This window comes from Dryas octopetala, chromosome 7, assembly GCF_963921425.1.
Source record: "Dryas octopetala chromosome 7, drDryOcto1.1, whole genome shotgun sequence".
NCBI classification, from domain to species: Eukaryota; Viridiplantae; Streptophyta; class Magnoliopsida; order Rosales; family Rosaceae; genus Dryas; species Dryas octopetala.
This window is the reverse complement of record NC_141372.1, coordinates 6,281,922-6,294,044: the sequence shown is the minus strand read 5'-3', so window position 1 is coordinate 6,294,044 and position 12,123 is coordinate 6,281,922. Positions and strand designations below refer to the sequence as shown.

Sequence of the window (12,123 nt, the reverse complement as noted above, 5' to 3'; positions counted from 1 at the left end):
GAAAGTTGATATGATCAGCAATCTCATGCTTCGCATCTACAAACACCAAACATTAGTTTAGAATTTTAGTAAAAAAAGAAAAGAGAGAGATAACTAATAGATCAATAAGAAAAGATGCATTTTTTTTCTTGTGGCAAGAACAAACAATAGACTGATAATCTGGGTGTGGCAGTTAATGTTAACCAAGTCCACTTTTTAAAACACCATCAACAATTGAAATAAAAGATATTAACGGTCCGTTTGGTTTAAGTTTTAGAGTCCTGAGAATAAAAAATTAATTTCATTTTCATATTTGGTAAGTATATGGTAGGGAAATCAATTCATGATCCAAAAGAATTTGATGCCCTTATTGTGGGGTAAATAAAACTTTTGCTACAGTTTGGGTTTTGTTTTTCCCTTCTTGAGGAAACATTTATTTCAAAATAAATAATAGATGAGGATATAATTGACATTTTTCATTTTTCATTTCTAATTTCTATTTTACTTTTCCAAGCTTACCAAATATAGGAAATAAAATTTAACATTTCCTTTCCCTTAGAAAATGAAAAGTAATTGATTTTCTAAGAATCAACTTCGTGAACCAAGTGGCCCTAAAATCAGGTTTATTACATCTATGCTACCGCATATTAGGTGGACTAGAATGGTTCAAGTTACTTCCTTATTCGGCCCAAATGTATAAAATCCACATCAGCGCAAATAATACAACGGACATAAAAGTTAAAAAGCTCATAAAACAACAACAAACAAAAAATTAAAAAAGTCCAACTTCCAATGCCTCTTCAATACATACTACAACATCCTTCATTTCTTAAGGCCAATCAAAATCCTCCACTTCTGGAACCAACGCATGACTATGACTTATTTGATTAATTTATTAGCCATGTGCATGACTTTTAGTTGAGTTATATTCTCAATAGTACTAATCTAATTATCTTACTTAAGCCCAATTACGAATCCTATATGTTTGTTTAACATTAAATGAAAGGGGTTTTTTTTAAGCCAAAATAAAAAAGCGTCTATCGGTCGGGCCACTTCCAAAACATAGTAATAGATTGGTACGCATTTTAACAATAACAATCATTGTTATTGATTTTGCTACTATTCCTGAATGGCATGATTCCAAGTGATAATAATAATGAATCCGACTCAATTCTCAAACTTAGAAAACAACAAATCAATTTATATCAATTAACTTAGGGTCTACTTTAATGAGCGAGCTGATATTTTTTATTTTTTTATTTTACCATATAGTTATTATTGGACAATAACAACCATTGTCAACAGTAACTATACAAAATCTCATATAAATGATATATTTAAATATATATTTTATTTTATTTCTTACATAAACATGTCAAAAACTCATAAAACCAACATAAAAATTAAAATTCAAGTTTATGAAGTCATATTCACCCTAATCTCAACGATAATAATGATATTATTATTTGTTATTGTCAAGCAGTAACAATGATTGATATTATTATTTGTTATTATCTGGCAATAACAATGGTTGTTATTATCTAACCGTAACAATGACATTGTTACTGTAAGACTATAAAAAATCTCATATAAATGATATTTTTAAATATACATTTTATCTTTTTCTTACATAAATATGTAAAAAACTCATAAAAATTAAAATTCAAGTTTATGAAGTCATATCCATCCTAATCTTAACGATAATAATTATATTATTAAGGTGGGTTTAGTCTGTAATGCACATTTCTTAGCCCATTCTGGGCTTAGCTTTTGCAAGCCCAAGAACGATTATGTATCCCAACAATATTGGGCCTATCTAGGCCCAGAGCTCTCGGTTTTCCCTCCTTTTCAATTTTTGGAAAACAATTTTCCTCTTCATTTCGCTTGCACTCAGTTTCAACTTTCAAGTGGAAGTGTGGAACAAACAAACATAACAGTTCTCCTATTTTTGCTTGCGAAAGCTCAAATTCAATCTTTAATTTGCGAATGGCGGCTTCACCATCTCAGTCCGATGCTCAACTCCATCCTCCACCCGAATCCGAGTCTCAGATCTCATCTCTCGTCTACGGTCAGCTCACTCGTCTCTTACATCGCGCATGATCTCTCTCTCTCTCTCTCTCTCTCTCTCTCTCTCTCTCTCTCTCTCGCTCTCTCTCTTCGTTTATCATTTGCATTCACTGATCGAAAAAATTTCGATTCCAAATAATCAACTCCGATTCAACTTTGAGCGCCGAGAAAAAAACTGTTTGATCTGAAAGCAAATTTGATTTAATCGTGCAGAGATTTCGCAACAGGTCCAAGGAGCAATGGAGAACATGCTTAAGATGATCAGGTGAGTTTTCAAATGCTTAAGATGATGAGGTTAGGTTAGGTTAGATGCCGAAGGAACTGTTCGAATGCATAATAACGATTCGTTTTCAGCGAAATTGATGAAAACTCTGCTGGAATAACGGAAGAGATAGAGAAGTGCAAGGACGCTGCTCTTGATAAGAAGAGAAGCATAGAGGAATCCAAAGAACAAGTTGAGAAGGCCGCATATGCCGTTTTACAGATGCTCAACAATAGAGCCTAGAATCTATAAGATGCCTTGCTGTAAGCTCTCCAATCTCGATCCTTTCGATGAATTACATTATAGATTATATTTATAGGATGACCGAATCCAATTAGTGAGTAACTTAGTGTTATTCATGATGTGCTTGTTTCAGAAGATAAACAAGTGATCGTTGTCTCTTAAGGCATTTAATTCTTCGACCTGTGAGCCGTCTGCCATGACGATTCTGTTTCCTCTTTTTCCCAACTTTCTCTCTGCATTCACAAAAAAAAAACAAAAAAAACAAAAAAAAGTTCCAATATGTTATCAACTTGTGACTGAAGTGTGAGCGAGTTTGAAAATTATGGTTTTGTTTGGTAACTCAATTAGTATTACTTAGATGATTCTCATATTCTATATTGTTGTCCATATCATTGAACTCCCTGGCCTTCTTTGACTGATTTTAGATTCTCATTAGTTCAAATTTGTATTAGTTAATTATTTGCCAAGACCGTCTTACAGTATTTTGGAATTAGTTAGTTTAGTACTTTGGAAAATCTTTTGGTGTTGTTTTAGAAAAGAAGCATTAGTGTTGTAGAATCTTTTGGAGGTATAAGCCTTAAATATGGTTATACCTGCTAATTTCAAGAGGTCTTCCATCGACTCAGGCAGATGAATGAGTTTTCCTTTTGTGTCATCTTCATTTGGATGATGTCCATGAATTATCACTCTGATGGTGATTGACCCCAGAGTAGAAGTTCTGTCCGTTTCTGTAAAATGATAGCAGTCTTAAACTAAGATGAAAAATATTTGATGAAAGATGCCACATGCCGATATCTCAAACTAAGATAAAATGATAGCAGTCTCAAATGGCATTAATTTAATTACGTTGATGAAAGATGCCACATGCCGATATCTCTAGTAGAGACAATCTCGGCCAATGGAGTTCAGTTGATGATTAGTAAAGCACAATAGCTTATCCATATAGTTAGTCAGTTAGCTTATCCTCATTTGAAAATGTTAACTCTCTGGCTCCAGTGCACAAATTTCAATTTTAATTTCACATTTTTTATTCAACTGAGGGATGAGTTTACCTGCCATATTTGCATCTCTATGGTAATTCACTGGTTCATGATTAGGTGTATTCTCATTTGATTCTATATGCTGCAAAGAACATGCATTCATCATTAGAATGAACTGAAACTACACAATATTGAAACTAGAAGTCCAAATCAGGATAAAGTTGGGAATATGACGTGTCTAAAATCAAACATATAGCATACTATGACAAACAAATTTTACAATCTATTCAATATCATACACCTGCAAGATGGAAAATTCAAGTCTTTCTCTTTAAAAGCCAGTTAAGTAGACTTGGATTTCTATTCAAAGTGTTCAATTAAAATTGAAGATGTGTACCTCTATATTTAGGCCATCCATCAATTCTGTTAGAAATGGTATTTCTTGTAGCACCTCTTGTTTTAAATCCTTGAAGTGCTGAGAAGGAATTCAGAGTCAGCATAAAGAAAAGCCTCCTACATGATAGGCCGAGTTATAAATCTTAAAGAATTACAAACAATGGATCTTCAGGTTACAACACATGCTATATTCTTTGGATAAGTGCTATATCTTCAGATGTGTATCAATAATAATGAGGACAGGTAATGAGATATAAATGTTACAGACCTCAATGAAGTTTTTGATAATTATCTTTGCATCTTCATTCTGTGGCTGTACCATTTGCTTGAAATGTTGATGACTGATCCGGATAACCTGAGAAAGCCTTTTTGTTCTCACCGTAAAAGGTTGTGGGGTATTGAAAAATACTCCAATCTCTCCTACCATGTCTGCAGATCCTAGTTTTGAAAAAAACTGACAAATACAAGCTAGTTCAATCAGAACAGTATACATTGAAATTTGGGTTCCATGATGTAGATATGAATTCTGGGCATCTGCTTCTCACTGACAACATTGTTATAATAGTGGATTCATGTGTCATCAGTTAGTTGATTTAGCATGTCAGGAGTCTCCTATTATATGGTTTCTGCTTTACTATAACTGTATTTCATCCCCATATCAATTCTTTATACTTATTTCCAGACTACATAACATCTGTTTGATATTCATGACTGTAGTCTGAGATGAACCATTTTTTATGACTAGTCTCTCCCTTTCTGGACATGGTTTACATTTGATTTTTGAAATTTTTCGTTGATCTGCAGGTTGTTGTTGGGAGCTTACAGTAGGAGCTGTTAGGTTTCTTCATTGAGGGTAGGATGATCATCTTGTGTATAGAGAGAGAGAGAGACATAAAGTAGGAGCTGTTAGCAGTCTGAGATGCTACTTTTGTGAATTTAGTTCAGTACATGCTTATGCCATCTGACTATCGATTCTCGCTAATCTGATTCTTGGTTTGGACATCCTACAATGCCAAGAGGTGCACTTTTTTATTTTTACTTATATTCCTTACTGTTCACTCATACTCACAGCTGGCCACTCGTACTGTTTTGCTGTAAAATAGCCATTATCTTGCATGTTTTACTGTATGACTATAATTCTCGACTCTTGAGCCTTTCATGTTTACCTGAAGAAGAAGTGATTGCTTCTTCCTGTTTAGAAATTCATAGTTAAGTACCACGTAGGAACATACACTGCACTTCTAAAAAGATACCTGTTCTGTGCCGTTCTTGTATTTCAGCACGTCCTGCAGTTTCAAATATGTCGTGCCATTATGTTTCTACCGTTGCAAATAATAGGATGAACATGCAGAGAGGGGAAATTCTTGCATACAATACTACGGCTTTGGTGTATACAATGTCTTTCTCACAACAATTAGTCTCACTTAACACGTTTTGGTGAGAGTGGACATTGTCTACCCGACCCGTTGTATGCAAGAATTCTTTGGCTGGGCTGAGAGAGAGGGAGAGAGAGAGAGAGAGAGAGAGAGAGAGAGAGAGAGAGAGAGAGAGAGAGAGAGAGTACCAATGCACCAGTTACTAAAATGTAGAAATCTGTTGGAACTTCGTTTTGTAAGACAATATCAACTTTGGGTGGAAAATATTCTGCTTTCATCTCTGACACCTGTAATGTAACAACAATGCTCTTTTATAAACTAGAAAAAAATAAAAGATGAGAAAATCATACTATGAATTTTGAATATTTTTAGAGGAAAGAAAAATACTGTAATACCAATTGGACAGTAAGGTGTTCAGAGACTCCTTTGAATAGGTAGGTTTTCTCGACAGTTTTACGGAAAAGCTGCTGGGCAATGCTGGATCGTATTGCTTTGGGAAGGTCTTGTAGCACTTCTTCTTGCTGTAACTCTGCTGTCTTGAACTTGAGTTGCATGTGGGCCAGCATTTGCTCTTTCAACCCTTCTGGAAGTCTATTCTTACTTGCATATCTGAATATCTCATTGATGGCATCCCTCTATATATATATAACACCATAGTTCAACAAAATATATATACATATATATACTTAAATTTAATCACTAAAATTAGCTTGTTATTAAGTAATTTCCCCTGTATTTGATTTATTTTAGAGCAATATGTCGTCCACACTCATGTGGATGATTTACAGTTGTTGATGGGTATGGGTCCCATAAACATCAACGGTTGGAACCAATAAATATATTTCTATAGATATTATTATATAATATTTTTTTACCAGATTGTCAATACGAAGGAATTATATATCCCATTAACAACATGAATATTGATCCCACATATATATGAGTGGGGAAAACTTTTGTATGGACTATGTCTTATGGGGAGATTTAGATCCTCTACTTTTTTCTTTATCTATTTATTACTACTTGTCTTTTAATTTTTGCCCTGTATTTATTATCCAACAATAGAAAGTAAAAGATGAAATGAAGTTGTAGCAAGTTCCCTTAGAATGTGAGAGGAGGCCCCATAGGACATCCCCATGGAAGAACTTCTCATGAGAGCGTCATATGTAATCATTATATGTAATAATTTTTCATCAATTTTTGATTTTGTGAGAGGGATATTCGAACTTGGGACTCTTTCAAGATTGGGAATAGAAATACCACTAGACCACAAGCTAGTTCATAATTTTTCATCAATTTAAATCATATATCTAAACAAGATTTTACATGATCAATAATTTATATTAGTTGTATGACAATGGGACATACTTTATTAAGTCTTTGGGGTTAGTCCAAGTGATGAAGGTAAGTGAGGTAATGAGTTGTGATGTGGTCTGAATGGTCGGGCTTTGTTGTTTATGCTTCCCAGAAGCTTCTCCTCAAGCAAGAAAAAGATTTTCCGAGGTGAAATTCCTTTTTGATTTCCTCTGTTAATCATGGGAAATGGTTGTTTCAGGTGGGGTAATGGGATAGGTTTAAGATTCGATTTCCAAATATAACATATTATATTGTTTAAAAGAGAAGAGGAGGGGAAGTTACCATGAATAAGGTTCGGACAGCGCTATGGACGATGAGATTGGTCATGTTTCCAATCAAATAAGCAACGAGGCCAATGTTGAAGAGCATATAGAAGAAGGTAAAAACCTTCTCCCCAAAGTTGACAGCATGCAAGTCTCCATAGCCAACAGTGGTGAGAGTGACAGTGGCCCAGTAAATGGCATAGGTGTAACCCAACCAGATGCTTCTCTTCTCAAAATCATTCATCTGCGCTCCAATCCATGTTTCCGACGCCGTTTTGTGATGGGTGGCCATCCAGTAGTAGAAGCAACCTGCCGAGTGCACTGCAAATAATGTAACCTGCAGTCATATGTTGTCATATAAGCACGATTTTATTATGTTGTTAGACTGTTAATTTTGATTAATATAATATTTAAGAAAGTGGAATAATGACTTACACAAATTAGTTTGATGTATCTTGTCCAAAAGTAACTAAAACGTGTGTCTTTCTCTAGCCTGCAGGAAGACATCAATTACTCTTGATTAGGTCGATAATGATCGGTTATTGTAGCACAAGGAAACACATGAGAATATATAAAGTGCATAATGTTAGAGGGATTATATTTCTGAATCAAATTTCTTAATGAAGTGAGACTCTACCTTTTAAAGAGTTCACTAACGCGCCTAAGACGCCACAAGCGTAGCAAATTGAGGAAGCCAAAGACTGCGCCATGGTGCATTTCGCCAGTGAAGAGTCTGTATATGAGCTGAAATGGTAGAGTAGAGGCTATGTCCATTGGGAAATATATTCTTGTAACATACCTGGCCAACAAAAAGTCAAAACCACATTCATTCACAACATGAAAAAAGAAAAATTATATATGCATGATATAAATAATTAACTCACACCATTCTTAATTAATATTGATAAATTTACTTTTCCACTATTAGAATATACATTTTTCACCATTAAATATGATTGTACACAATAATTGTATCAAAGGCAATAGTACACGTTAGGTCAATAATATTGCTTGGATTCTTATGGGACCACATGTAATCGAATCTTAGCTCGGCTATGTCTATGAAAGAATAATGGGTATTAGACTATAGGCTGACAAATATATAATATATATAGTAAGTATTAGGTTAGGAATTCTATTTCCAATATGAAAATAGCAGGTTAATTATATTTGACAATAGATTATCACCAATTTAAAAATGACAGGATTTGATATTAAAGCAATTAGATTTTGATATAACAAAAATGTTTAACTAATATTATATAAGAAAAATGTTGGCCTTATTATATATATATTTTTATTTCAATCTAACATTGATAAGAATCCCTTATCCCTTATTATGTCAACTCAGCCTACCATGTATAATTTAAATAAATAACGTCAAATATTTAATAAGACAAATATTATGCACTATTATTTTTTTCATCAGGATTATTATGCTCTATTATTAGATGAAGTTATGGAGCTCAGTTGAAGTGATGAAGACGAATAAGGTAAAGAGTTAAAATTAGAATAGGTCCGATATTTGATTCCTTTAATTAAATAGTACAAAAGTTTTATACCAAAAAAAAAAAATTCAAACGGTTAAAATGATGAAAGTTCAAGATGACAACTTATATAGCATGTTCTATATAAATGGTTCAAATATTGTTTCCTTGATTTAATTTTTATTTCTTATTAAGAACGTCTTACCTTGAACAACAATTTTGCCCATGAACCTTAATTCGGGAGACATGAAACGGACGGAGTGAATTATAATAAAAAATTAACAACAATTTTGGAAATTAATCATACCTCAAAGCAATTTTGTTGTGATCAAGTACTAAGAGATAGGTTGATTTATCCAAGTAAGCCACAAAGAAAGTTAGGACTATGTCAACGGCGAAGAAGGCATCGACTACCAAGTCAAGGGGCATGAGAGACCCTGTTGCCACTTTTCTGAAGGCCAGTTCGAACGGTGATGCCCACGCTGAGTACACCACCAATACCACTAGAAACGTCTGCCACCACCTGCATCAATATTATTAATTAATATTAGCGATTCACTCATGTTTTATAATTAATTAAGGAACTATATATTTTATATATGTATTTTGATTCACAATTTGACAACATAATATCACGAGACTATTGTCGGGTTCACGAGAAAAAATTACTCACCGGTATCTTCTATCATAAGGAGCAATGACAAATTTCTTGAGCTGCAAGTGACTTTCATCCACTACAGTTCCAAAAGCTGGTAACATGCTGCTTGAGACTGAGGCCAAGTTCCGAATTTCGCCACTCGAACGCCTTCGGAACAGCAGAGGCAGGGGGGACGCCGTGGACAGAAACGACGACATTACTGTTTACCACCAGAGTTCAAGAGTTTCAAGAGAGAGAGAGAGGGTCTTGCCTCTTGTTTATATATGCAAAGTCTAGATTTGAATATTTGGTCTCATTAATTAGGATTAGAATAATAGGGTAGCTTCCGATTGTTTATGCAAAGTCTGTGAGGTAATTAAAATAATATGGGAAAGGTGGTAGAGAGCTTTCATAGAATATCTTATATTATTTGGTTTGGTAGCACAAATCACGCAGAGATAACATTGATAATAGTTTTGTAGACGATTCAGGGAATTAATTGTATCACATTCCTCAATTAAGTCAAATATATCTTTCTTTTTTTGATAAATAAGTCAAATCTTTCTGAATGAAAAATTTGGTAATTAGCACTGTCTTTATAACCTTGCCATAGATTATGGAATATGGATATTGTGCATCTTTGGATATCACTGAAGTCGTTTTCTCCCACTACCTCGATCTGTATGAATTTAGTAGTCTGATTAGAGGTCGAATTATTGGTCATACTTAATCTTAGGGGGTGTCCCCAACTCAGATTTTAAAGGAGTTTAATAGATTTTAAAATTCATAGAATCTATCAAAATCTAAAGGAATTGAGTGGAATTCTCATGGAATTTGTTATGTGTAAAAAATGCATTCAAATCCATCTAAATCCATCTAAATCCATCACTTAATGAAATCCATAACTTTTTGAGGACACTTGGATTTCATTGGAATCCACAAAAATCTGAGTTGGGGACACCTAAAGTTCATTGGAATCTATTAAAATCTAAGTTGAGGACATCTAGATTTCATTGGACTTTTAAAATCCAATGAAATCTAAGTTAGGGACACCCCCCTTAATCTATTTTCTCACTCTTTCTCATCAGTATTGCGATTAATAGTTTTACCATTACCTTTGTGGTCATTATTTTAGCAGTAATGCTACACTTACCACATTTTTATACCACAATTTCATACTATCTTACATGACATTAATACATTGGACACTAAAAATTAAAAAATAAAACTTAAAAAAGAAAAAAGAAATACCCTTCCAGTAAAGTAATGACACATCATGTGAGATACAAATGTGGGAAAAAAAATGTGGGACAACTAGCATTATTGTTATTTTAGTTTCGGTTTCTTTTCTTTTTAGATTTTGGACCTGTTTAATTAAGAGTATTTTTACTTAATAACATATTTATTAAAAGCGCTTTCAAGTACTTTTGAATTTCAAAAGCACTTTAATTTCTCTTGCTAACGCAAATAGAAATATTTTTGACTATTTGAAAGTGTATTTAAGTTTTTTTATAACACCGACAAACGAACCATTGATCCTCTCGTAACACTTTTTTGACAGGATAAATATTAGGGGGGGGCTATGCGCACCACCCCATTCTGCTGAGTTGACCACCCCCCTAATTTTTTGCCCATTTTTGCCCATTTTGCCCTCCTCTCCTCCTCCCCCACCCAGCCACCACTCCCCCACCGATCCCCTCCCCTCCCCAGCCCGCCCCCAGCCAGCCCACCCCTACCCAGCCAGCCCGCACCCCCTCACCTCAAACCCCGCCGCCGTCGCACCCATCCCCAGCCGCCGTCGCACCCCCTCACCCAAGCCCAGCCCCCGTCGCACCCATCCCCAGCCCGCCCGCACCCCCGTCGCACCCATCCCTAGCCCGCCCGCACCCCCCCTCACCTCAAGCCCCGCCGCGACCCCCGATCTGGAGAGAGAAGATGGTAGACAGAGGGGAGAGAGAGAAGATGGCATAGAGAGGGGAGAGAGAGAGAAGGGAGAGAGAGAGAAGGGAGATCGGGCGGCGGGGAGGGCTGGGTGTGGGCGGGGTCGACCGGCGAAGGGGAGGGCTGGGTCGCGCCGGCGGCGGGGAGGGCTGGGTGGGTCGCACCGGCGGCGGAGAGGGCTGGGAGGGGTGGCCGGCCAAATTGGAGGGGCTGAGTTTTTTTTTTTTTAATGCAGGGGCAAAATGGGCACAAAGGGGTAAAAATTTAAGTAGGGTGGTCAACTTAGTGGATTAGGGTGGTGTGCATAGCCCCTCCCTAAATATTAAGATATCTATTACTTTTTCAACGCATGGACGTGGACGGGATGTCATGCATGGCCAATTCGTCTACATATTCTTCGGAATCCATTTAATAATAGTTGTCTCATATGTGTGGGTTGATGATAAGTGATGGTCCAACCCAAATTCCGAAAAAAGATGGTCCAACCCAAATTCATTGATTTTGTATCTGATTTGTATCGACTATCGAGTTATCATCTCGTAATAAAAATCGGATAAAGACAACACAACAATTGTCAAACACATAATGAATTACGATTTTAAAAATTGGATTCAATATGAAATACGATCAATTTTATACCTTTAAATTTTGAGAAGTTAATTTTTCACCAAGTACAAGAGTATTAGTTTTTCATAAATGACTTTACGAAAACTAGACGCATATAACAGCCTCGTACATAATGGAAAATGCTTCCTCACAACTGTTTTTTCCTAATTTCTATTTTCCAACTTATGCAGTATTAATTCATTTGACATAATTTGTATAATATATAAAAACCATGTAAGTTGGTAAGGAATAATTGAGACAGAGTGGAGACAAATAACATCTTTCCGTACATAATACCACTTTCACATGATAATTTTCAAGTCTAGCAAAAGAGACGGCAACCCTACATCTCTCCTCTTCACAAAAGAAAAAAAATGGAAAACACGTACTTTACTATTCGGTAGTAACTATATTGTAAAATATGAAAGGAAAAAAAAAAAAAAAAAAGCGTTGAGCCAAACCAAATGCTCGGCTCACTTAAAAAGTGGTCCGCCCTATCAGGACTTTTTTCATTTTGGGGTTTGAAAAAA

The 12,123-nt window shown here is 35.4% G+C and overlaps 2 protein-coding genes across 2 annotated transcripts; one reads left to right on the top strand and one right to left on the bottom strand.

Moving 5' to 3' along the window:
* The first annotated feature begins 1,965 nt into the window (after positions 1–1,965).
* Positions 1,966–2,551, top strand: LOC147279024 (polyamine-modulated factor 1-binding protein). The gene is made up of 3 exons (XM_086250198.1): positions 1,966–2,047; positions 2,260–2,311; positions 2,401–2,551. The coding sequence occupies exons 1-3, from the start codon at positions 1,966–1,968 to the stop codon at positions 2,549–2,551; spliced, it is 285 nt and encodes a 94-aa protein (XP_086106324.1).
* Positions 2,540–9,303, bottom strand: KAT3 (potassium channel protein). Its single transcript, XM_086250197.1, has 13 exons — positions 9,083–9,303; positions 8,717–8,932; positions 7,560–7,721; positions 7,358–7,415; positions 6,942–7,259; positions 5,699–5,938; positions 5,492–5,590; positions 5,181–5,213; positions 4,196–4,381; positions 3,929–4,006; positions 3,604–3,673; positions 3,145–3,279; positions 2,540–2,784 (listed from the first exon to the last, which is right to left on the bottom strand). The coding sequence occupies exons 1-13, from the start codon at positions 9,262–9,264 to the stop codon at positions 2,681–2,683; spliced, it is 1,881 nt and encodes a 626-aa protein (XP_086106323.1). The 5' UTR covers positions 9,265–9,303; the 3' UTR covers positions 2,540–2,680.
* Between the last annotated feature and the right edge of the window lie 2,820 nt (positions 9,304–12,123).

Bases quoted from the DNA above. Each gene is read 5' to 3' on its own strand.
- KAT3 (XM_086250197.1), bottom strand. From the start codon at position 9,264: ATGTCGTCGTTTCTGTCCACGGCGTCCCCCCTGCCTCTGCTGTTCCGA. The intron at 8,933-9,082 runs GTGAGTAATTTT...ATATTGATGCAG, and splicing joins CCTTATGATAGAAGATACCG to GTGGTGGCAGACGTTTCTAG. The intron at 4,382-5,180 runs GTATCTTTTTAG...TGTATTTGTCAG, and splicing joins ACAAGAACGGCACAGAACAG to TTTTTTTCAAAACTAGGATC.
- LOC147279024 (XM_086250198.1), top strand. From the start codon at position 1,966: ATGGCGGCTTCACCATCTCAGTCCGATGCTCAACTCCATCCTCCACCC. The intron at 2,048-2,259 runs GTCAGCTCACTC...TTAATCGTGCAG, and splicing joins GATCTCATCTCTCGTCTACG to AGATTTCGCAACAGGTCCAA. The intron at 2,312-2,400 runs GTGAGTTTTCAA...ATTCGTTTTCAG, and splicing joins AACATGCTTAAGATGATCAG to CGAAATTGATGAAAACTCTG.